Source organism: Heterocephalus glaber, unplaced genomic scaffold (genome assembly GCF_053883595.1).
Source record: "Heterocephalus glaber isolate CG9 unplaced genomic scaffold, H.glaber_assembly_v1.0 deba00001553, whole genome shotgun sequence".
NCBI lineage: Eukaryota > Metazoa > Chordata > Mammalia > Rodentia > Bathyergidae > Heterocephalus > Heterocephalus glaber.
This window is the reverse complement of record NW_028258344.1, coordinates 12,360,713-12,388,204: the sequence shown is the minus strand read 5'-3', so window position 1 is coordinate 12,388,204 and position 27,492 is coordinate 12,360,713. Positions and strand designations below refer to the sequence as shown.

At 37.8% G+C, this 27,492-nt stretch overlaps 1 protein-coding gene across 1 annotated transcript in view; it reads left to right on the top strand.

The window, feature by feature from the left end:
• The first annotated feature begins 1,269 nt into the window (after positions 1-1,269).
• Positions 1,270-27,492, top strand: part of Cpa6 (carboxypeptidase A6) — a 389,851-nt gene continuing 363,628 nt past the window's right edge. The window contains exon 1 of the mRNA XM_004842087.3: positions 1,270-1,626. Coding sequence (XP_004842144.2) covers positions 1,511-1,626 — 116 coding nt within the window. The 5' untranslated portion in view covers positions 1,270-1,510. The remainder of the gene's footprint in view (positions 1,627-27,492) is intronic.

Here is a 27,492-nt window from a genome sequence, read left to right as displayed (position 1 = left end):
CTGGGACGGTCAAGGGCAAGATTAAATCAGCTGGAGTAGAAGACATCCTGGAGTAGTAATTAGAAAAAGGAAAAAGTTTTCACCTGGGGAAAGGCCAGATTCCTTACTTGGCTGCTATCTCATCACACCTACTATTGTGAGAATGTTTTGCTCATCTCACAGTCCTCCTCAACCTAAGATCCTCATCAACCTAAGATCTTCATCAGCCTAATATCCGCATCAACATAGGGTTACCACTGCCCTCTAAGTCACCTGATACTTCCTCTGATTATTGTGTGCACTCAATAAATAGTGGCTAGCTCAGAGTATCTTTATCTTTGCCCACTCTGAGGCACTGAACTTCCAGCCCCCCATATATTATGAAACTATGTTTCTATTGTTTTTCTTTCTTTACCCCTCTCCACCCCCCTTTCTAGACAGATTGGAGTATTTATTGGCCTCCGATAAGTAGACTTCATTTACAGTAAAGTCTTGCTACTCACAGTAAAGCTAAAGCATCCTCCACATTAGCATCACCTGAAGTATGTTAGAAATGCAGAATCTCAGGGCCCAACCTACTGCCTTACAGCTGCCTTGTGACAAGATCTTTAGGTGATCTGTATGCAGGCTGAGGTTTTAGAAGCCTTCTTTACACCAGTGGTGACTGAACATTGAGATCACTGGGGGAGTTTTAAAAAAATGATCCCACTCCTCAGAATTCTGCTTCAAATACTCACACTCCCTAAGTGATTTCAAATGTGCAGCCAACAGAGTAAAGCACTTGGAAGCCTATTCCCTATGTCTATGAGAACCTCTGAAATAGCAGGAGAGCTGGGTGCTACTGATGCAGAATGCATACCAAGAACTCCCTGCAGCCCAATAAAACCACCTCTCCCTCTTGCGACAGTCAGGACTAGAACCAAGACTAGCTTCTCAGTCCAGGTATGCAACTTCCTCCTGTGCATGTGCTCCCCAGGACTATTACTATCATTTCAGTGTGTGGAAGCTGTGTGCAAATCTTTCATAGGAGAGCAAAACATTAAGCCTAGAATGTTTTATGCCTCCTTGTTGAGTTCATCCTCTGACATATTATTTGCAATTACAATAGGGTCCTTAGGGTGTAGAAGGTAGTAGAGAGAGAAAAACGTCAAGGCCCTCAAATTGGAAAAATGAACAAACCAAAAACAGAGAAAAGTTACCCAAGGAAAGCAGCACCCAGCAAATCCCTGCCATGAGTCAGCAACAGGGAGGCCCAGCCCCTTCCAGGGGAGCCTGGTTAGGGATCAGACTCTGCAGTTGGGCTGGGCTGGGCTGCTGCTTCTCCCAAGACCAAGTCTTAATAGCAACTTCCCTTCCTCGTCTGCCTACACTTTTTTTTTTTCTGTGACTGGAAAGAAGTGTCACCTTTTGCTCATTTTCAAGCCTTCTCCCCCACCCCTCCAGACAACGTGTGTAGAGAGCAGGGGCTGCTGTGAGCCACCTCCTCGGGTGACTGCTGTGAGTAACTTTCAGCTCCTCTCTTTGTAAAGCCATGAACTTCCTTGAAAAGCCCAGGAGTCGGACAGCTGCTTTTCTGCCTCTTTGCTGGCTCCTTTTGAAGATTCTGCAACCAGGGCACAGCCACAGTTATGACAACCGCTATGCTGGGTAAGTGGAGCCACTTTCATGCCCTGCACGGCTTTGATTTGGATAAGGGGGCTGGTTTGCTCCCATGCGCCTCACTTTCTGCTTCATGTTCTCTGTGTGAATCTGCACACTTTCTTGGTCCCTTATATAAAGTGTACATACAACTCTCTGTTCTTTGGTTTGGCTCACTGAGAATATGTGAAAGTCTGGCTTTTCATATTTTTTATAGTATGCCAACCTCTGCCGCGGACCCAGTGTTGAATGAGATTCTGTCTGTAGGAAAGCTGTGGCCAGTACGCAGTATTTGCCTTGGTTGGTGCTCAACATGAAGGATGCTGTAATACCACGTGAATTACGACCTGAAAATTAAAGCCTCTCTTTTAGAATTGCATGCAGGAACAGTGGGTTGAAATTCACCCGTGATTAATTAAAGAACTGAGTGTGACTTTTTTTTTAAATGCTTGTTAGCCTTCAAAGTGGTTGTTAGAAAGATTTTTAAATCTGAGCAGTACAAATAATTCAACTCTAAATAAGCAGAATAAAAATAGCCAACCATAAAATTATGGTATTTTTCTGAAGGAGAAAAACAATGACTTTTCTCCCCTTTTTAAGTTAATGTGCTTTGTATATGGCTTTCTTAAGGAGGCCCAGGGATGGGTAGAAAGCAATGTATTATGATGCATGTTCTTATTATCCTGAAGGCTTGCTGTGGTATAGACAGCATGTGCTTGGCTCAGACTTGCAAGGGGCTGTTCTTTGAATCTGGAAATTATGGTATGCCTACATTTTAGAAGTGGAGAACCTTGAGTAGTTTCTGTAGTTCAGATGCTTAAAACACAGGGAGAAAACCAGTGTCCTAAGTCTTCAAAAAAAAAAACACCCTACTATCTCTCAATAATCATCAGTTGGGAAAAGTTTTCACATAAATCTAGACTATAACCTGGTGATACCCCATGTCTTAAAGAAAAGTTGTTTTCAGGAATAATGTAGAGAGGAGTTTATAAACGTGACACTAGAAAAGAGGATTGTTTACCTTCTCTCCTAAAGAAACTGGGCACTGATTTTAGTGTTTGCCCAAATACAGTGAAGACAGAGAAAATTTTAAAGCATGTCCTCAGTGTTAGAGGATGCAGGATGGGGGTAGAGGTGTTGGTAGAGGTAGGAGTTGTAGGTGGTAATACGATCCCAAATTTTTCCAACCTGGTGTTCTTGGGAGGAACAGAAGAGAGTTAACATCTGAGGGCTGCATTTTGGTCTCCTGACACACAAGGTCCAGGCTTTACTTCCTATCATTTGTCACCTCCTTTGGAAATGTGGGTTAAGAAGCCCCTGTTTCATGAGATTGTGCAAGAGTTAATTCTGATTCTCTTGGCTGACATGAGGCCTTACAAGAAACATATATCACAGAGTTAGATGTGCTCCTGTGACATAGGACCTCACTCCTACGCTCAGCTGCAGCCTTGTCCATAATTATTTCAGCGTGTGGTGCCCCTTGGTGATAAGTTACTAGGCCCACTTCAGCTAAGCAGGTGTGCACCTTCCCTAAGCACCACTTTGTAGAGGAAATGAGGCCAGTGGCAACATCTTTTCCAGATAGAATTTTTAGCAATTGGAGCCCTGCTGGAGGAGGTTCTGCTACCTTCTCTGTTGTTCTGCACTGAAAGTAATAATTGGCATTTTCTCTTTGGCTGCCACATAATAAGATAGCCCCAAATGTATAAATTACCAGATGTCAGAAAGGTGGAAGGAAAAAAATAAGATGAAACAATGAGAAGCTGAAGAATTGAGCCTTACCTGACCATCATAATGGAAGGCTAGAGCCTCTTGAAAACCAGAAATATTTGAGTAATATTTGAGTGTATGCACCATTAAAAGAATGACTTCATTGTACTTTTATGAAATGTATGTCATTCTTTCATTACCAAAGACAGAAATGCTAGTCACAATTGGAAGTATTTTGCTTTGTTTACTTAGGAAACTACTTTAGCTTTTTAAGGGACAAAAATCTGATGGAAAGACATGGTGGAATGGTATTTAGCATTATCTTTGACTGGCTGTGCCCATTCAAAATTATTCTAACCCACTTCATTTGTATCCCTTAATAAGTTTTCTTTCATTTTTCATGTTAATAATTATGAGACAACCCTATTTCTTACATTCATGTAAATATATTTGGTAGTCTTGATTGAATTCAATAATATGTAATTATCATTTGCAGGACCCCAAACATGAATAAGAAGTAGGTCAGGAAAAACTAGCACACCTCCTGAGAGCACTTAATGAGCTCAGTCCTCTTTGAACATGAAGTAGTAACAACTGGAGATGGCAAACCCTATAATAGATGCTTAGTAAAAGACAAATTTAAGTGCCTCTGGAAGCAAAACAAAAAATGTGTAGAAAGATGTCAGAGAAAATTGATGATTTTCTATATTAAAATATAACTATATTAAGTTATACATTTACATTAGTGGTCTAAAATACATAGAAAAGAAATAAAACAAAGTGAGGAAAATAATTTGACTTTAAGTATCATTATGGTACTGATACTTCACTATTGGAGGGCTTTAGAGGCTACAAATGCCAAGTTAAATTTTGGGTGAGAAACAAAAGGCAGTGAATGTGTGAGCTCCCTACACAAGCAAACATCACTCTGTGTGCCCTTCTTTGGCCCTCATCTCATTTTCTGCTTTCAATAAAATTGAATATACTATGATATTGAGGACAAGAAAAAAAAAGAGATTTCCATCACAGGAAATTAGGGTAGATTTTTTTTTCAGTTACAGTAAAAGGTATCTAAGGTGGTAAAACAATAAATGCTGGGAATACTATAGAATGAGCATGGCTATGATTTTTTTTTTTTTTTTGTACCAGGGATTGAACTCGGGACATTGCACTTGTGAGGCAGGCAGCAGAACCACTGAGCTAAATCCCAGGCCCATGGCTATGATTTTTGAAAATAGCTTATTACTTCTCTTCTTCATGACAGTGGGAATAGCATAAGTACTGAAGTTTAACTGCCTGGATTTCAGTTCCTACTTTTCCACACTTAGTAGCTTTGTTACCTTGGGCAAATTCCTTAATGTGTTCCCACTATCTTGAACCACTAGTGGTACATGTATGACTGTCCCAAAGGGTATCTGGTACCCACCGAATGGGACTGTCTGATGCCGCCCAGTAACACAGTCATGTACCGCCAGTGGTTCAGTGCTGCTCAGCAGCGAGACATTCAAATTATGGCCCAACTCAAATGTATTCACCCCTCTGAGCTTCAGTCTCCTTATCTCAGACGATGGAGGTAAATCTAGAACCTCCCTACCAAGTTGTTGTAAAAATTAAAATGAGCATGGATATAGCATGGCCCTTGGCACTTAGCAAGTACTTCATAGCTAATACTTAACAATATTTTTATAAACATTTATAAAAATATTAATAGTTCTCACCATAACCTTGTGCCATTGTTATCCCCATTTGAAAGATAAGCTAAATAAAGTACAACTCTATAGCTCAAATTCAGATTTAACTAACCCAAGGTCACTGCAACGACACAGCTGGAATTCTCACCCACCTCTGCCTGACTCCATAAACTCCTTCATAATCTGTAACTCATATAGAAAAGAATTGAATTTAGAAAAAAACTGAAAGCTTAATCTTGTTTTGGAATGACAATTTCAGAACAATAAAGAGACGAGGTAGGTGAAATTAGAAATTTAATCTTGGTCATCTTCTCTAGGGTGATGATGAGTTACTGATGATGAATCATTGTTAAGAAAAGTTAGCAGAACCTAGAGGGATAGAAAACAGAAGACAAAGAAACTTTACATTGTCATATACACACATATAAAAAAGTAGCACCAAAAGTCACCATGAACGTGTGCCTTCATTCATCCAAGAACTACTTTTGAAGGCCCTTTGTGTGCCAAGGACATTGATCCACAAAGTCAATGACCTCTGAAAGTTGCAGTTTAGTAAAGAAAATGGCTCATACGTAAAATGAGTGTACACTGTATACATGATATACAGGGTGAGCAGACTCTTATGAGGATTGACAAACATACTCAATGTACCCAGACAGAGGGGTAGAAATCCCCTCTAAAGCCAGGCCGGTTCTGATCTCCCATCCCTGCTGTAGTTTGGTGGAAGACGCTGAAGGAAGTGGAACTACCACATTGGCTGTTTCTTGGGACTTGACCCTATTGGTTTTGAGTCTGCTTGACAAAGACCTATAGGACTTTTCCTTCTTTGTTGCAGCCCTGCATTTATTGAAGTCACTCCCCATGTCTCAGTGCAGTTTCTTTCCCTTTTCTTCTTCCTCAGGGAAGTAGCTCTGATGAGGCAGTTCTTTCCCCCTCGGCTGTGGGTATGTACAGGACTGTATAGCCAGCTGGTTTGCAGTTTTGGGTTTTTTTCTGTTTTTGTGGTATTGACAGATCAAACCCAGGAGCACTCTACCACTCTACAACATCTCCAGCACCCACTTCTTTGGAGACAGGATCTAAGTTTTCCCTGAGGGACTGAATTTGGAATCCTCCTACCTCAGCCTCCCTAAATGCTGGTGCTTTCTGAGGAATCAGTGTCTATGTTGCCCCTCCAAAAACATATATCTCCACCCACAGGGATTTGTCAACAAATTTACTAGTCACCTACAGAAATAAGATATGGGGATTCAAAGAAGTAGACTTGAAGAAAGTAACCCTTTTTAACAAAGTAGTTTGGCCCTCAAAAATCCTGTAAGCAAAGTGGCCCCAAGTTGGAATGTGACATATTGAAGAAAAGTGGACAGTGAGAAATACAGTCAAGTCACGTAGTACAGCAAATTCAACCTCAGAGACATCATTCTTGTTTTCCATCTTATCTCTCTGGCTGTTTTGTCTCTGCCTCTCAACCTCCCAACAGATTTTAATTCTGTTATCGCCTTTGAATTCCCTAAACTTTAGAAACCTAGGGCTACAGTACAAGAGACCAGAGCTGGTCATATGAATCTGAGCTTTTTCTTCTATGTTGGTAGTTAAGCTCTTTTCAGATAAGATGGCCATCAATTTCCATTTGTCCAAGGTTTTCCAGGGATCAACAAGTTTGTGCCTGCTGCTCTGGCATAATACTTTAAGCAGTGTCCCCTTTCAATATGAGAAGTTTCCTGAGTTGGATGACAAATTGCAAGCTCGACCTTTTTAGTCTTCATTATATTTGCTTCCTTAATGTGTTTTCCTGTATTTCTGCAACTGTTCTCTTCATTCCGGAAAAAAAAAAAAAAAAAGTTATATCTAGTTTGTTCCAGTCCTATGAAAAGTATCTTGTTTGTTCTCTCCTTTTCCTTGTAAAGCTCACCAGCCACATTCAGGACTTCTTTGTCTCTATCTGGGTTAAGGCAGTTTTTTCCTAGCTTTCTCTAGTCCTTTCTCATACTGATGCTTTTACTAACATAAGACTTTTGTTAATCCCTTGCTCAAAGACTTACTTTGGCTTCCTATTGCCACTTACATCCAATCCATATTTGTCTGCCTGGCTTTCACAGCCCCTGTAATCAGACTTTATAATTTTCTCACCTCTGCTCCGCTCTTCCTCATCCTTGAGACCCATGTCTAGCCAAGTCAGAGAAGTAGAGTTCCAGCACTCCATACTTCTAACCAGCAAAGCAGGCACACGCCATTCTTAACATTCTTGCCTTAAAGCAAGAAGGAGCCTTCTCAGTTCAGAAATGATAGGTTGAAATGTGTGCTATCCGTATATTGGAGCATTAAGAACAATGTAGGACAAGGTTGGTTCTAAGGATGATTTTGAAACTTTTCCCCACAAGTCAGTCTGTTGTTGCTCTAGTTGTTATCTAAAATGTCCCTAAAAGGCTCATTGCATTGAAGACTTAACATATGCCCACTGGCTTAAACTACCAGTGGAATATGCATAACTGTCTCATCCAGTGGCTTGTATCACTAATGGTAGAAGTAGTACAGTCATGCATGAGACAGCTATACATTTACCACCAGGGTTTCAAGCTGCCCAGAAGTGAGACATGAATTACATCCCTGTCATGAGTATGTTAATTGCCAGCTAATGAGCTGGCTTTGGGGAAGTGATTGGATCATGATGGTTCTAACTTCACTAAGTGGATTAATTCATAGATGAATTCATTAGTTGAATGGGATTATAGGGAAGTAGGTTTAACTGGATGAAGGTCACTTCAGGTGTGGCTTTGAAGAATACATTTTGTCTCTCTCTGTCTCTCTCTCTCCCTCTCTCTCTCTCCCTCTCCGCCAAACCTTCTATTTACTACAGGCCTAGAAACAAAGCCAAATAACCATGGACTAAAACCATGAGCCAAAATAAACTTTTCCTCCTTTAAGTTGATTTTCTCAGGTATTTGGTCACAATGATGAAAAGCTAACACAGTAGTTAATATAATTCTCCATTGTCTTCTGGAAGTTCTTTTTAGCTCTTGCCCCATATTAATGGTAGAATATTCTTAGCTTTCATTATGCACTAGCTCAAAAGTACCGCATCTAAGTGCTAATTGTTTATTGGCTCATTATGCCAAAAGCTTTCTTCCTTGCAGTATAGTCTACGTGCTGGGCCTTGTACTTTGCTTGTTAAAGACATACAGTGCTGTAGATCTCTACTTCTCTGATCTGAGCTCGTAGCTAAGTGGTGCTCTGTGGAGATCAGCACTCCCTCTGCTCACTTAGTTATTGGAGAGGAGTATTTCAAATGCTTCAGGCCAGTTTCTCCTTGGAACCCAGTCTGATAATAGATCTTTTATTTAATGCCACTAAGGTATTTTTGGGGTAATATCATTAAGCATAATAACTTCCATCCCCTGAAAATCATCAAATGATGTTAATGTTTCATAACTTCACAGCTTGTATTATATAAGCTACAAATGTATTACATGTTTTCCTATCTATGCAAATGAAATTACTAAAAAGAAAATAAAAATTCCTTTGGTGACTTGTTTTAGAGTCCTCATTATGATCAATCAGTAGAAAAGAAGTTTATTGGATTAGAGTTTATTAGATTACAGTTTGCCAAGTAAGTGCCATCCTACTCTGCTACCTTCTTTATAATAAAGTGGAATCCAGAGTAAGATGCTTTAGGATCATATTCTGGGTAGTGTCATAAATTACCTATAAAATATTTTATCAAAGGTTGAAGTAAACTTCTAAGTGGTTTCCTTGAACAAAATTCTTTTTCTCTTTTTTCAGTGTATTTTGAAAATAGTAAAATGGTTTTTTTAGTATCTATTTTAGTAAGAATATTGTTGATTTGCTTTGTTTTGTTTTGTTTTTTACTATAACAAAGAACCCCTATTCTCAATGGCTTAAACTAAAAATTGATTGCTTGCTCATTTGAAAACCCAGAAAAGCTATGGGTGCTTGATTGTGTCAGAGAACCAGGCACCTGCTGTCTTGTACCTTTGCCATGCTCAACAGTCAGCCCTCAAATGTGGTCATAGAAGGAGTCTCCCATCTCTCACAGTTTAGTCAACAGAAAAGTAAAAGGAAAAGGCCACACTTCTTTCCTTTATGGCCACATCCCAGAAGTTCAAGCATTACTTTCTATAAACTAGAATTCAGAAGATTAGCTTGCATGCAAAAGATGTGAAATATGGTCACTTGCCAAAGGTCAGACCTGGAAGAACATACTATGAGATAACTAGCTGCCTCTCAGTGGTTGGTCATACAGACTTCCAATGACTATCAACCCATTTTCTCCCTTACAATTGATTCTCCCAAAAGAACAGTCCCTCCAAATGCACTTGTAGAATTTTACACTTCAATCTGATTTAAAGTATGCATTTTTATTTTATAAATGGTATTAAATCATAGGATGTCAGAACTAGAGGGGAAAATATCCTGCCCAAACATTTTGTTTAATACATGAGGATGCAGAATTCCAGAAAGGTAAAAGGATTTGCAGAGCTAGTAGTGGAGTTAGGACTAGGCCAGCAAAGTTGTCAGCATTATTTACAGTTGACAACCCTGCCTTTGGTGAATCATCTTATTCCTTAAGAGCTCTTTTCTTATTCCTTAAAGTTGTCAGTGATAAAGGAAGTGATGTGGCAAGTCCAGGAAGTATTTAATGAAGGAGGATTTTATTTCATTCCTATAAATATTTGTAAGCTGCCTGGTCCACTGCTAGTCTGGGACTGCAAAGATGAAAGAGCAGCCCATGTGCACAATGTAATGAATAACTCAGGGAAGTAAACAAACAATTCCAACTCTAAGATCCCTGAGCTCACAAAGAAAACTCTTCGTTTCAGGTAAGAGCAGGAGAGGGTCACCTAATCCAGACTGTAAAAAGGTCAAAAGTGGTTTCTTGATTGTGAGATGTGTCCAAAGGACAAACAGGAATCTGTGATTATTAAGCATGCAATGTTTTTATTTTAAATGACTGGTACTAAAAGGACATCATCTAGATCTCAGTCATTTAAAAAAGTTAGAAATTACATTAAGGCTTTCTCTTGGTACAAAGTACAAGTGAGAGATCTTATCAAGACTAGAAAATCAGAGCAATTTAATAATGGCTGAAGCAGAAGACATTTCTCTTTGTGAGTGTAAGGAGTGTAAGGGGATAAATCTGCAGGTAAATCTTGTGTCCCACAGCACACAGCTCTGATCTTTCCTAGACATGACAGGGTGCTCGTGAAGAATTTTAAGGAGCGAATTTAGATAATTCAATTTTAAAAAGAAAGTTCTCTCTGACTAGGAAAAATTTGAGGGCTAGTGATTGTTGACAATTGGGATATTATGGTGACAACAAACAGTAACAGCAGCAGGAAAAAGAGGGAACAAAGTTTTTATGATTTAATTAAGAATGTCCCACAAAGGTTTTGTGCACTCACATGTGGACCTTTCAGAAGAGTATTAGACCATGAGAGCACTATAGCTGACCTTCTGTTAGGTAGGGTTTGGCCGGGGGAGGCAGGTTGGTGGGTATGACCTGGAAAGGTGTAACTCCTTCCCCTGCTCCTCCCTTCTGTCTCTGCTTCACGGCCACCATGACATGAGCAGCTCCTAAGTGAGGCCCCTCTGCCCTTTCTGTGTTTAAACCTGCCAAACATGGACTAAAACTTCTGAAACTGTGAGCCAAAATAAACCTCTTCTCTTTTAAGCTGCACATGTCTGTATTTTGTCCTAGCAATAAAGAAAGTGACTAAGACCATTAAAAATATTCAGGTTGTAATCAAATGGGGAGAGGGCAGACAGAATGAAGTGATTCTCAGGATTGCCTAATTAGAAAAAGCTCTCTGCAGATAAATACAGCTTTAGGTATGTGTACTTTAAGGTACCTGTGTAATCAGTTTCAGTAACTGATATATGAACATAATTTCTTGAAACCTTGAAAGTATGAAGTAGCACCCAGAAAGCACTCATTATATGAAGAGAATCCAAAACTAAAAGCAAGAATGGAGGGGACAAAAAAAACAGAAGATATTCGCAAAAAGGTAAGAAAAAGCAGGAAAACTCAGTTAAAGAAAAATAGAAGATCTAAGAAGGGAGAGGCCAGTTGGATCAATTATTGCACAACCATCAACCAGCTCCATAATTTTCTACTAGCTCACTCCATGTTACTTCATGTGACTTATAAGATGCACCCCATAGCCCTTCATCATTCAGTCTAGTCTCACAAAAGGGTGAGAACATATCTTAATTATGCCAATAGAAAGTTTAAAAAATGAGTCACACAAGATTAATATCAGCAATCTCTTCTATGACTCTTGCTGAGCAGCCCCTTTCCTAGATGGCTTCTAACATGTAATTCCTGTCCTTTTGTCCCTCCAGAGATAGGGATTCCCATCTCTGGTGTGTCAGCATCCCTGGTCTATCCCTTTATCCTGCCCACATCTCAGTCAATAGCCCCTTTATTAAAGTCTCTTCAGTTACCATCTGAGCAGAATTCTATTTCTGTTGGGACCCACTGAAAGAGAAACCCGCCTGGAATTGGAGGTTTGTGTTAGAGTAGTTTCTAGGGCTCTGAAAAGAAATAAAAGAGGGAAGAAAAGTAATAGGAATCAAAGAAAGAAAAGGAAAATGCTACCACTAATTTGAATCCCTCTAGCATTGAATGAAATAATATAGTACTATATAAATCAAAATACAATCCAAAGTATTATATTAGGTTAATGATTATGCTAATATTAATGGGAAAGGCTCTCATATAGATAAATCTTAAAACAAAATTGACTATTTTGAAATTTGACTATTACCTTCTGGAAAATTAAATAAAAGACTGTAAAAATGTCTGAATTTATCTTCTCTCCCTCCTTCAGTTTCCAGAGAACTGGAGGTTCTATTTCTCTAGCCCTTCCATCGTCCTTCATTCCATGCATACTTACTGATCTATGACTACTTTTTGGGCATTATTCTTGATCCCAAGAAGAGTTAGAATGTTAAGTAGCTGTGTCAGACAGTGTCTTGCAGAGACAGCAGCAGTCTCTGCTTCCTGAGGCTCTATGTTTAATCTAAACTTAAAAAAGAAAAAACAACATGAACACGTATTCAAAAAAAAATGAAAATTCAAGTAGATAAGCTCAGCATGCACTCTTCCTGCTTTTTCTCTACCTTAATTTTCTTAGCACACACATCCTGTATTTTTACAGCAATTCAGTCTCAAGATTACTAACTGCTAAAAACTGAGATTTCTAGGGTATCAATCATTTATCACCAGATGAGAACCCTGAACTATTTTTGTACTTACAAAATCTGTAACCATTTGCACATGTGACCCCATTGGCCATAATTTCCCATGTACCTTTCAGAATATTTTCATTTTATAAGCCTAATTTATGAATCAAATGTCTATTAAGCTTTCCTTTCTAATTTTGTGACTGTGATGAGGACACAGTATCAGAGGCCAACCAATCCTCCGATCTGCCTAGAAAGACAGGTGGTGAGGGCTAAAGAAAGACAAGAGAAACATAATTTCATAATACATGGAGTCTGGGAGATCAGTGCCTCAGAGTAGGCAAAGACCAAGACACTCCAAGCTAGCCATTATTCACTGGGTGCACACAATAATCGGAGTGGGTATCAGGTGACTTACAGGGTGGCAGCAATCCTATGTTGATGAGGAAGGTGAGATGGGCAAAGCATTCTTACAACAGCAGGTGGGATGAGATAGCAGGCTAATAAGGAATTTGTCCTTTTTTTTTATTCTACTCAATTCTCAAAGAACTAGAATGTCTTCAGCTGATGTAATCTTGCTTTTGAGCGTCACAGTAACATGGGGCCATTGAGCCTTCAACTTGTGACTGGAGGCAAAACAGAGTTATGTTTCTGCATGCCATAGCTGGCTCACAGGCAAGAAGACTAGGCCTCAGACAGCCCTAATGATAATTTAATTGTGAAATGATTTTTCCCAAAAAATCATATAGAATGGCTTTCGATGCACCAATTTATAATAAGATATGGCTGGGTTATTATATGCTATCCATCATGTAGGTATGGGATGACTGATGTGATAACAATAAACTTGGCATCAGAATTGCTAAACATCTTGGAGGTTGGAAGCATTTGAGATGTATAGAAGGATGTTTGGAGTATTTAGGATTTCTTTTCAGCAGCAAATTTCTAAGCCCTTGACTTATAGGGAAGAAGGGAGGACACACACGGGGCAGTCCAGTTGTCCCTAAGTTTTCAAATGTCGTGTGAAAGCATGTGAGAAACTACTGCAAGTGATAAGGGGAAAATCATCTCAATCTAATATCTGATAGGAAATCACTTCAGTGTTTTAGAAATAAATGTAGTCTGTCTTGTTTTTCCAGTGTCTAAAATGAGTGTTTTCTTTTTAGCTCCTTCCACAAGAGTCTAGATTGCTAAGATTATGTATTCTCTATACTGCCATCTTGAAAACTCTCCAGTTACTAGAACCTTCCTATCCACACCTATACCCTTCCTTCCTCCCACCTATGACCCCAAACCTTTTGCTAATAGAGGCAAAGAAAGATGTCATTAGTGATAAGATGGAGAAAAGGCAGCATTTGGCCAGAGGCATCTCAGCTTTCATGCTTTCTGCCACAAAGGAGAAAGGTCCCTTATCTCCCTACTTCATTCTGAGGCAATCTCTCATCTATTCAGCCCGTACTACTAACACTACTAACAATACATACCACACCCACCACACTATTTGAAGGGCCCAGAAAGACAGGATGTAGGTAATAGAACATAGCACCAATTTGGGTACTCATGAATAAAACAAAGTCCCTTGTGGGATTTACATTCTACTAGGATGACGAAAAATTAATATACCATAGTGTTGAGTTCTGATAAGGGTTATTGAGAGATAAAATGCACAAAAGGGATAAGGAAAGTTGATGAGAGGAATAAATAATGAGAACAGAAATCACATGACTATTTAGGGTAGAAGTTTCCAGGTATAGGAACTGCAAGTGAGGTAAGTCTGAGGTATGTCTTTGAACAGTGGGTCTTAGACCAGCAATCTCAGCATCACCTGGAGACTTAGAAATTCAAAGTCCGTAGGCCACCAATCCTCCCAAACCACAAGGGCTGAAGTGGAGCCCAGCCATTCTGAGATTTAATATACCGTGCAGGGAGTTGGGCTGAAGTTTGAGAACCACCGTGGAGAACAAACAGCAGGATGACATGACCAGAGCTGCAGGTGAGGGGAGCTGTCACCTTTTGCATCTCATTGCTCCCTACTAGGCAGTAATCCCTTTACTTTTGCTGATAACAGTAAATTGCCTAGAATCAACTACAGCTCTCTACCTCTGTGCTTTTGCCTATGCAGCACATTTTAGGGGAAGCCCTTTCTTTTTTGCACCTTCCCACCTCTCATGAACCAATTCAAACACTACCTCCATCAGGTAGCCAGCAAGCCAGCTGTCCCTGAGGCTACCAATCACCTGTGATTTCTCCCTTTTCTGAGATCTCCTAGTGCTCTCTCTCTCATTTCTAATAATCACTATACTGCTGGGTATGACAATTTGTGACTGCCCTATCTATCCTTTTGGATGATAAGCAAATTGAAAGATGCTATGTCTTATTCCTATCAGTATTCTCACAGTCCCCGAATAAGTGTTTGGCATATATGGTAAAAATTTGAATAGATGGGAAGGGAAGTAGGAGGGAGGGAGGAAAGAAGGAAAGGAGAAAGCAGGGCGTGGAAGAAAACAAGTAAACTAGGAATCCAGTTGACCCTTGAAGGCAGCTTTTCCAGACTAGATTTCATCAATCACAAGCCCTCATAAATAGAATATTTTGTCCCACTGGCTTCAGGAGGAATGTGGGATCCCAGAGCTGCCATATTTATGAGCTTCAGTGCAGTATTCACTACCCTCCTGTCAGTTTCCTCCTGTTTGGTCTATTTCAAACTATCACCCAAATATGACATTAGATATTTTACTTATAGAGGTTCCTAAAATTGCTTTGAGTAGTGTTTGGTTTTTAGGACAAGATGGCTGAGACAAAGCCACTGTTCCCTTGCTGGTCCAAAAATGAGCACCTATTGGTCACTATGTTTTTATCATTGCCTTTTACCAAATTTAGTACTCATTGCAATTTTGTCACTGTTGTTTTATTCTTTAAGAAAGACATACAAATTCATCGGAGAATGTAGCCTGTCCCTCAATCAATCTGTGTTGAGTATAATGTTCTAATTTTTGACTAATTTTTATAAACCAAAGTTCTTTCAGTTTGTCTCTCAGGACTATGTTGGGCATGTCCTTCCTTTTATTTTTTTTCTCCCTTTTTAGATGCCTTGATTGCTTAAGAGCAAAGTTTGCTTACAATTCATGCATTCGATTCTCCAACTCAGATCCTCATATTAATTCCAGATTGCAAAGAAATAGTACACTTCTGGAAAGTATAAGCAGGCTTCCCTTAAAGAACATAACTTAATCAAAACTTGAACACAAAGCATTGATCAACATGCTGTTTGGTGCTGAGTCCTCAGACTTACCTGATTGGAGCCAAGCATGCTTCCCATGGCAGCAGTTCAGCTTTAGGAAAATCCAGAAATATCAAGACAGAAGTTATGTGACTATTTAGAAATATCCAGATAAAAGTTATGTGAAATCATTTGGTCCTTATGAGAAAGGCTTAAAAGGAGAAGATGGGAAAGAGAGACTAAGGTTTGAGTAGCCAATGAGCTACTCAATTATCTCACGTAATGAACCCTCCATTAAATCCCCAAAGGACAAGATGTAGAGAATTTCAGGGTTGGTGAACATGTGGAGGTACCGGAAAGGGACAGGAAAATCCCTTTCTCACTTACCTTGTCGTATGCCTCTTTTCCACATTGTTGCTCATCTTTCTCTTCTATAATAAATGGGTAATATGAGTAAAGTATTTCCTGGAGTTCGATGAGATATCCTAACACATGTTGAAACTGGAGGAAGTCACGGCAATCCCTAATTTATAGCCAGTTGGTCAGAGGTTCCTAATCCCTGAAGTTGCCATTGGCATCTGAAGTAAAGGGCATTCTAGGGGACTAAGCCATTCACCTATGGGACCTGGCATTAATTATGGTTAGAGTCAGAATCAAATTGATCCTCCCCAAATATCTGCTCACAGAAGTGTTCTGGGTTGTAAGTTGAATATGGTAGGGAGAAAAAGGTTTTTCCTACACCTCATCCACTGATTTCAAAACATAGAATTGGTCAAATTGAGGCTGATGAGAATTTACTTGCCATTACAATTAAGAAGATAACATTTGATAGGCACACACAATTCAAGCAGTAATTCACAGGTCCCATACTTGGTAAATAGCTATATTCTTTATGTATTTGCTTTATCAGGCTTTAAGCAGCTTACTCAGATATCCATTTAATAATTTGCACACTCATCTGTCTTGCATTAATAGAAGCAATCATTTTCATTGTTAGTGCGTATCTTCCAGAACATCACTTAACTTCCTCGAGCTCTCAGAATGCTCCACACTAACACTTACCATTTTATGGGAACTGTTTAATTGTTTATTCTTCCTGACTAAATTGTGCCTATTTGACTGTGTATAACTTTGACTATGTATAATATTTGACTATGTATAACCTAAAATTATAGCAATTTCAGATGGCTCCATAATAGAAACTTTAACTAACTTTGAATAATGAGGATTTCTTTTCTGGCTGTGGAAATACTAGTAGACTACATGCAGATTTTTTTCATTAAAAAATATCAAAAATCTATCAAGTTTATAGACTATATTGCCGTTGCTACTCAAATTTAAATGTGCAAATAGAACTGTGGGCCTCTTGTTAATGGTGCAGACACATGGGGCTGCAGGAGGACTGGAACAGAACCTGAGAATCTGCATCCCCAGCAGGTTACCTGGTGAGGTCAACAGTGTGGCTCACAGAATCAGGCCTTGAGTAGCAAGTGATTGGACTCGTGGATGAGCAATAGGATCTGTTAAATTCTAGACCTGCTTCTTGCTCTCTGTGCTACATTAGTTAATTACTTAATCTTTCTAGGCCTTGCTTCCAGTAATGTCCAGAGATTAAATTAGGTGGTCTAATCCTTCCAAATCCCATGTTTATTATTTGCCATGGTCATGTTCACACATGCCATTACAGAGTCTGTGCATGTTAAAGGTTAGGAATACCAGCTCTATTCTTAGACTCCTTGAGTTCACGTCCAGGTCTCCTACTTGCTAACAATGGGACACTGGAGGGAGCTACATAACTCTCTACACCTCAGTTTCTCTATTTGTAAAATTGACCTAATATTGAATTAGTTCATATATGTAAACTGCTTGGGACAGATAGAGAAGTGGCACATATAAATTTAATAAACTACTTATAACATTAATATACTCTAGAGTTTTATTTCTGAGAGTCTTTCCTAAGGAAATTATCTAAAATGTAGGCAAGGATTGAGAGTGTATAGAAAGATGTTTATCACCAACTTATTTATTCTACCAGAAACTGGTATGTAACATTTATGCGCACAATAAGAGAAAGTTAATTATAGTACACATTATGGAATCTTTCATGCCTATTGTAATGTCTACAAGTAATTTTGATGCTCAAGATATAATAAAAATGGAGAGAAATCAGGATACAAAAGAGTATCAAACATTCAGCTTTTACTATGATCTATTATGTATGATATAATACTTACAACCAGGGGAGAAGGCTCCAAAATATTAAGTAGCTATTATGACCAGATGACACCACTACGTATTATTTCTTTCTTTCTCCAGATACTTCATTCCAATTTGCTAATTCTTTTACATGAAGGATTAACAACTCCTCTATTCAAAGATAAAATAATTTCAAGCATGTGTAAATTATTTAAAAACAAACTATAGCAAGAATTTCAGCTTCTGACATATCTTGTGGAAAACCTATTCTAGAAACATTGCAAGTAAGAATCAAAAGTCAGTAAATATAATACTATAACATTCAGTGCTAAACTAATGACTGAAATGAAAAACAGGCACATTTGTTTTTTATTCCTGAGTGAAAGTGAAATTGTTGTATAATCCAATGAAGCATTAAATAGTCAAAGCGGCTGCCTTGATGAGTGTCACTTAGACACTGGGGAGACTAAAACCGAAAAGCAGGGCTCAAGCGCTTTTAGTTTAGAAAAATATCAGAAACAACTGGCATCGTGCTGATATGTGTGTTTAAGAAGATGGAGTTTTCAAACAGATATTCTTCAGTGATCTCAATACCACAGAAGGATTAAATCTATACTTAGATTTTTGTTTAAAAGTGCAAAAAAAAGCATTTGAAATGACTACTGGGAGAATTCATTACATATCCTATAACATATATTTTCCCCAGCCTGAGCTAATCCATTAAATTCTAAGAACTACAAGAAAAGTATTTGCCAGCAGTTTCTCACACCATTAACTTCTTAGTAATAATAACAGTCAAAACTTAGTTTATTTAAAATGTCTTTTGATTTGCCAAAGAAGATTAAAAGCAGTTTTTTCTTGCCTTCATGGGGCATAGATTGAGAGGAAAATATTTTTTGCATACTTTTTCTACAGCTGATCCACTTCCTGATGAAATCTTTCATCCTTAATTTTTATCTGACTTTTTAGTACTTTGAAACTCTTGTGCTTTGTGTCCACATTACCTATGATCTGTGGATGCTTGACTCTGACTCTAAACAGTAAATTCAACCTGAAAATTACAAGAAAAAGTACTTCTGCATAAAAAATACATTTAAATCACTTGCAAATCATCTAAAGAGGGTTTTTCTTCATTCTTTTTTGTTAAAGAACATTGAAAAAGATTCCATTTCCAGCTAACATTGTGGCATATTATACCATAGTTGTGGGTCAACCATTGGAACACAGAGAAAAATGGTCTCCAAAGCAAGATGATCAAGAAAACACCACATATGTAACATGTATTTTATCTTAACCTTACTCTAATTTTTATTTTTGTGTGCTCTGGTACATTAGATAGTGCATGTTTGATTTAAATACATGGAGATTGAAGCTGATCATAGTTTAAGTCATGGAGACTTTGAAAATGTAGCTGCTCATGATCTCAAAGTTCCATTAAGTCAGCAACAAGAGCAGATAATGGGAACTATATTTATCAATCAAATTTTTATTGAGAATCTATATATTGCAAATTATAGATTTAGATGTTAGGAACACAAAGGGATAGAAATAGAGAAGACAAAGTTCCCTTGTGAAGCCCATAATTTCATAAAATATAACGACATTGCAGAAGTAAACACTAATTATAGATTCTTACAACAGCTGTGACATAGATAAATTAGATATTATGTTTTTATTTATTTATTCAACAAATTTTTGTTGATCATCTTTATGTACCTGATATTGGGCTAAGCACTCCACACAAAAGTGGCCCTTGCTTTCATGGTAGTCTGAGTAGCCATAATTACAACTGTGATTGAAGTTATAAAGGGAACTAAGTGCTGACAACTCAAAGACTTGATGACCAAAAATCGGAGTCTAATATGGGAAAGGTCTTTCTCAGATGTTAAGGCAAAGCCTTGAATAACAAACAGTTTGCTAGCTGTGGCTCTGATAGCAGATGAGACCTTTTGAAAGATGTGCTGTCTCCAGATTGGGAGTGATGAACCAGAGTACATGATGCTCCCACTGCTCATTAGTTACTTTAAATTATGGTTTTAATTGGATTCTTAGCTCAATGGCTTACTATTATTTATATGTGTGTGGTATTGTAGACTTTGTGAAGCACCTGCTCATGAATTATCTCAGCTATTCCTCAACTATGTGCACAGAATACAAATAAATGTGTTAAATTCTGATGGATACAAAGACTCTACAGGTACCCTTTCAATATTCAGTGTCCAACTCTGGAACCTGATGTGGTTCGTTCACTGCTAAGTATACCTGAAACTAGTGATGTGGTGCTTGGTGCAGTCCTCTTCTTTATGTACAGAGGTTTGCAAATATAAGCTTTTGGCTTTGAGAAGCATTGAGATCCTGTGACTTGGCTTCACAGTTGAAGAGGGATGGAGGAGGAAAATGTCAAAAGAAAAACTCAGGGCAGAGGAGGAGGATTCTGGGCTGCCTTACCACTGCCCCCGATGCAGAGGAAGTGAGCCCTGTGGGTGCCAGCAGTACCCCCCACTTCATTGAAATAAGAAGACAGGTAAACAAAGCTCAAAACCAGACTTCCAGATCACTTAGAGAAACCTCAAAGGGAAATGAGGTGGAACACTCTGATACTCAACCACCTGGACTCCCTGAACTAGCAACAAAAGAGGATCTGCAAAAAATGAAATCAGAAATGATTGCTCAGATAACACCAGAGATTGTGCCCATAGTGCAAGACATGATTAATAAATCTAGAGAGGACACAGATAAAAACAAAAATAGAGAGGCTGAGGAACGTGATGGAATCCCAACACAGGAATCAAAAGGAATCCATAAAACAGATGCAAAAAGATTTCCAGGAGATTAAAAACTCCATTGAAAGTCTACGCAGCAGAATGAGTCAATGTGAGGACAGAATTTCAGATATAGAAGATAACATTGCAATTAGTGACCAGGAAAAGAAAAATTTCTTTAAAATTGTAAGGAATCATGAGAATTCAATCCAGCAGTTTCTAGACAATGCAAAGAGGAATAACATAAGACTGATCAGAATCAAGAAAGAAACAGGAGAGAGTGCAGATGACATAAAAGAACTGTTCACAAAAGTGATGGCAGGAAATTTCCTAAGCAAGGGAAAAGAATTTCACATACAGATAAGTGAGACATAAAGGACTCAAACTAGCCTTGATTAAAAAAAAAAATCTACACATAGACATGTAATAGTTAAGATTCCAGCCCAGCACCAGGAAGGAAGCTCCCCTGCCTCCATCCCAGGCTCCCAGAGCCAAGAAGGTGAGCCAGTCCCAGCACCTGGAAGGAAGCTCCCCCACTGCCATCCCAAGCTCCTAGGGCAGAGAAGGTGAGCCGCATGGCCTCCAGAAGCACCCACAACCCCATGGAAATGAGAAGACACATAAACAAGCCTCAAAAACAGAGTTCCAGATCACCTACAGCAACCCCAAAGGGAAACAAGATGGAACACTCTGATACTCAACCACCTGGACTCTCTGAACTGGCAACAAAAGAGGATCTGGGAAAAATGAAATCAGAAATAATTACTCAGATAACAGCAAAGATTTTGCTCATGGTGCAAGATATGATTAATAAATCTAGAGAGGACACAGATAAAAAAATAGAGGATCTGAGGAACATGATGGAATCCCAACATAAGAAACAAACGGAATCCATAAAACAGATACAAACAGATTTCAAGGAGATGAAAAACTCATTTGAAAGTTTACACAACAGAATGAGCAAATGTGAGGACAGAATTTCAGATATAAAAGATAAGATTACAATTAGTGACCAGGAAAAGAAAAATTGCTTTAAAATTGTAAGGGAACATGAGAAATCAATCCAGCAGCTACTAGACAATGCAAAGTAGAATAACATAAGACTGACTGGAGTCAATGAAGAAACAGGAGAGAGTGCAGATGACAAAAAAAAAACTGTTCACAGAAGTGATGGCAGAAAACTTCCCAAGGAGGGGAAAAGAACTTGACATACAGATAAGTCAGGCATATAGGACTCCAGCTAGCCTTAATCAAAAAAAATCTACACATAGGCATATAATAGTTAGGATTCCAGAAATCCAACAGAAGAATAAAATTCCTCAAGCAGTGAGAGAAAAGAAACAAATCACATACAAAGGAAAGCCCGTCAGAATCACAGCAGACTTCTCAATGCAAACCCTCAAGGTAAGAAGAGCTTGGAGTGATGTATTTCAAGCCCTAAACGAAAACAGCCTCCAACTCAGATTGATGTACCCTGCAAAGCTATCTTTCAAAATTGATGGAGAAATAAGATACTTTCATGATAAAGAGCACCTCAGGAATTTCATGAATACCAAACCGGCACTCCAAAATATTTTAGACAATACCCTAGGAAAAGACAATGAGGATCACAACACCAGGAAACCCAGCAGAATGAATCCATTGGCTGTGACAAATTAAATGCAAAGGGGGAGAATCCAACAAAAAGAAAAAGTCATGAAAAGGCTTTAAAACTTTTGGCTTCATCTCCCTAATGAGTGTATAATTCAATGTTATTATTGTGCTGATTAGTATTTTTCTGATTCCAGTGTTGCGCACCTTTCCTTGTGCTGTACTGGCTATTTATCATCTTGTGTCCACTTTTTACTTGAGTTGTCTATCAATGAACTCTAAGAATTCTTTATATATTCTGGTCATAGGTTATATGCATGGTAAATATGGTCTGTTTAAGGACTACTTTTCATTTTAATGATGTCATTTAAAGTTCTAAATTTTGATGGAATCTCATTTATCAATTTTTTTCTTTTATACATCATGTCTTTTGTATCCTAGGTAGTTCTTGCCTACCCTGAATTCATAAATATTTTCCCTTATAATTTGTTCTTAAAGTTTCATACTTTTAGGCTTTCTTATTTAGGTTCATAGACCTTTCAAGTTATTTTCATGTATGGAAAAAAAGGGGTTGAGGTTAATTTTTTATATACAGATACCAGGTGTTCTAGTGCCGTTTGCTGAAGACACTATCTCTTCCTCGGCTCTTGAATCGACTTTATATTCTATAAAATGCTAATGTTAAATAATTTTTCAAAACTCAGTGGACCATATATGTGTGGTTCTCTTTCTAGATTCTCTGTTTTATTCCAATGATCTATATGTTTTTCCTTACACCAACACTGCCTTGATTATTGTAGCTTTAGAAGAAGTCTTAAAATTAGGTGCTAAATGTCTTCCAACACTGTTTTTGTTTTTGTTTTTGGCTTTTGTGGGTCTTTTGTACTCCTACATAACTTTTTTTCTTTTTTCGGTACTGGGGATTGAAGCATGTCCACTGTTACCACTCCTGTTCAACATAGTTTTGGAAACATTAGCCACAGAAATTAGACAAGAGAAAGAAATAAAAGGAATAAAGATAGGAAATGAAGAAGTCAAATTGTCATTATTTGCAGAAGACATGACACTCTATATAGAAGACCCCAAGAACTCCACCAAAAGTCTTCTAGACTTAATAACCAAATTCAGTCAAGTAGCTGGATACAAGGTCAACACACAAAAATCAATACTTTCCTCTACATGAACAAAGACTTAATGAGAGAGAAATAGGGCAAACACTTCCTTTCACAATAGCATCCAAAACACTGAAATACCTAAGAATCAACTTAACAAAAGAAATCAAAGGCCTCTTCTCTGAAAACTATAGCACTCTGAAACGAGAGATTGAAGTTATTATCAGAAAATGTAAAGACATCCCGTGCTCCTGAGTAGGAAGAATGAACATGGTGAAAAAGGCCATACTTCCAAAACTGCTATATACATTCAATGCAATCCCAATTGAAATCCCAGCAGCATACTTCACATACCTTAACAAAACAATCCAAAAATTCATTTGGAACAAGAGACCCAGAATAGCAAAAGCAATTCTAGGTAACAGAGACACAGCAAGGGGTATTAAAACCCCCAACTTGAAACTATACTACAAAGCTACTGTGATAAAAACAGCATGATACTGGCAAAGAAACAGACTTGAGGACCAGTGGAACAGATTACAAGATGCAGAAACAACTCCAGACACACTCAGCCACCTCATCTTTGACAAAGGAGCCAAACACTCTCACTGAAGGAAAGATAGCCTATTTAACAAATGGTGCTGGAAAAATTGGGTTTCAACCTGCCAAAGATTAAATCTAGACCTATATCTCTTATCATGCACTAAACTAAAATCAAAGTGGATAAAAGCTCAAATATTAAAACAGAAACACTGAACTGGCTGGAACAGAGGTTAAGTAGAACTCTTGAAGACATTGGTGTAGGAAAAGATTTTATGAACATAACCTCAGTTGCCTGTGAACTAGCACAATCAACAAATGGGATCTCCTATTAAAAAGCTTCTGCACAGCAAGGGAAACCACCAACAATGTGAAGAGACAACCCACAATGTGGGAAAAAATTTTCACCTGCTGTTCCTCAGACAAAGGTCTACTATCTGGAATTTATAAAGAACTTAAAGAAATCAGACCTCTCAAATTTAATGACCCAGTCCAAAAATGGGCATCTGAAATGAACAGACATTTCTCAGAAAAAAAGTAGAAATAGCAATTAAACATATGAAAAAATGTTCAACATCACTGGTCATTCAAGAGATTCAAATGAAAACAATACTGAGATTCCACCTCATCCCAGAAAGAGTGGCTGCTGTCATGAAATCTGCCAGTAACAAATGCTGGCAGGGCTGTGGGGATAGAGGAACACTGTTCCACTGCTGGTGGGAGTTTTGACTGGTGCAACCACTGTGGAAATCAGTATGGAGATACCTCAAAGAACTAGGACTGGAAGTCCCATTTGACCCAGCTATTCCCCTGCTGGGTATCTTCCCCAAAGAATTAAAAGAATCATACCACAGTGATGTATGTGTACCCATGTTCATAACAGCACAGTCTGTAATAAATAAAACTTGGAAACAGCCCAAATGCCCATCAACTGGAGACCAGATAAACAAAATGTGGCTTTTTAATAAAATGGAATACTACTCAGCCATAAAAAATGAGAAATTAGAGACATTTATAGCTAAATGAATGCACATTGAGGCAATACTCTTAATGGAAATAAAAAGGACACACGTATAAATACTGAATAGTTTCTCTAGTGTGAGAAAATAAACATGTAAATGAGGACTAAAAGGTATAATAGATAATGTGAAATAGGAAGAAAAAGGACAAAGGGGAAGTGGGAGAGGTAGGGCAAAGGAAAGAAAGGGATGGAATTAATATGAGAAAATAGAAAAATGGAAACAAAGTCTTTGTAAATAGGAAGAGACGTAGGGGTTGAAGGGAGAGCAGGGGAAGGGGAAAAATAAGAACTAAGAGAGATTATATATAGGTGCAAATTTTCAGTGATGAATGTCATTATATTGTATACCTACAATGTACCAATAAAATTAAATTTTAAAAAAAGAAAGCTTAGATTACTGCATTAGTGATGAGTAGGTATGAGAGATTCATCAAAAGCAACACATCACCGGAAGAAATCAAACCCCAGTGCCAAGAGATCCAACAGGTACAGAGCAGATGGGAACCTGAGAGGGCCACAGAAGGAGACATAGACAATCTGCTGCCTTGCTGTAATGTAAACAAGCACTAGGTCTACATTTCAAACATGAGGGGCTTCAGATACAGGGTGTTAGAATAGAAAAATAATCAATGAACTTATATCTTTTGTTCATTTTCCTTTTGTTTCTTTTCCTTTTTGCCTTATCAATTTTTGAGAAAACCATGTATTAGGGCTATTACTATTTTTTGTAATATATATATAACATACTTTTAAACATATCATTTGTCTTTTGATGTTTTTGTTGTACAAAAGGCAATATAAACAACTTTGGTGGTTATATATGTGTGTCTACCCTCCATTTTCCCTTCTTTATGACATTTAGTTGTATCTTGTTTTAAAATGTCAAACATCTCTCCCACTCAAAATTACACAAATGTTCTCACACTTTTTTCCTTTTACATTTTTTCCATTCTTTTTCCTTTCTATATTTAGATCTTTTATCTATTATCAAATTACTTTTTGTGCATGAGATGAGAAAGTATATAATTTTATTTTAGAGGGCTATTTATAAAACAGGACATGTATTTTCATATATACCCAGCACATTTTACTCTCATGAAAATGCAAATCAAAATAATAAAATGCCATTTTCCCTTATCAAATTGGCAAAACTTTAAAAGATTGAAAATACTCAATGCTGGTGAGAGTATGGAAGAAAACTAGAACCTTCACAAAATGCTGGAGAAAGTATGAAGTTGCCATGACATATTTGGAAAATAATCTAGCAGAATCTAGTATGAGTTAAGATCCCTGTACCCTTTTGCAGAGAAGTCCTATTAGAAAATACCTGATTAAAATAAAAGAATTAGCATGTGTGTTAAAATGCTTATTATAGTATGTAATACAGTGATTTTAAAAACTGACAACAAAGGCCATCAATGAAGGACCAACTGGAAAAGTCAAAACACTTCTATACTATAGAACATTATGAATCTATTATAAAGAATGAATTATGGGTATGTATTGAGTTGGAGAAATATTTATGTGCATTTTTAAAGTAAAACTAAAGTTTAAAGTGATATATATAGTCCTTTTTAAAAATACGATAACTTGTGTATGGTAGAGAGTTTTGGTTTTTGTTATTGTTTGTTCCTTTTTTTGACAGAGGTATTGTTTGTGTAGATTCTTTTCCTTTTTTTGGAAGTAAATGGTGGCAGACATTTTGTGAGGGCATATGGGTAACTTAACTTCTTTTGCCCTCAAGATGGTCTATTGTAACAATGTGAGATACTTGATTTCATCACAAAATTATATACAGTATTTCACAAAAACTCGTTGAGGAATTCTGAGTTTCATCTTTTATTTACATGTTCTGAGTGCTCATTTTAGCAGCACATATACTATTTACATGTTCTGGATATGTCATTGTGTTGGCATCTGTTTTTCTCAAATGTTGAAGAAATAAAGAAAATATTATGTGCTCCAAATGTCCCGAAATAAGGTCATCATAGGGTATGCTATACTTCCTCATGATGTTTACATTTCCTATAGTTAAAGACTAAGATTTACAAAATCATAACTTAGTATCTCAGTCTCAGCCTACCAGTAAAGAATCAGCATTTTCTCATTTGAGAAAGATTCAGTACCTTGCTACCAATTCTTAGCATACAGGAGATCTAAACTCAGCCTGGACCACAGCCTAGTTTACTTCACAAACACATCTAGTAGGAACTGAGCAGATTTGAGGGCTAATAGCTTACTGGAATTACCTGCAGACCCAACAAAGCCAAATACCACTACCCTAGGTATACTCTAAATACACTGAATCAGTATTCAGAATCTGGACCCACAAATCCATTTTTAAAAAATGATTTTCATGCAACTCTTATGCATCTCATCTACTGATGAAAGTACTGATAAAGTCTCTTTATAAAGGTCAACCAGGGCGTGATGGTATATACCTATAATTGGCTGAGGCACTCAGGAGGTTGAGGCAGGAGGATTGCCAGGAGTTTGAGGCCAGCCTGGGCTATGTAGTGACTTCAATACCAGCCTGAACTACATAAACTACATACTGTCTCAAAAAACAGGATAAAGTAAAAAGGTCAAGCTCCCTGCAAAGGTTACAAAGGCAGTGATAACAGCATTTTAAAAGCCTCTACCATCAAAAAGCAACTTGTAGTGCTAAGTCCTTATGTACAGTTAACAGAATATATAAAATTCAAACATGTTTGCAAAATTTGGGGTATTTTTCCACATTCTAGAAGTCATTGATCTGTGATGTGGGGATTTTGTTAAAGTAACATACAAACCTTGTCACAAAACTTTTAACTTTGTAACAGTCATCTGC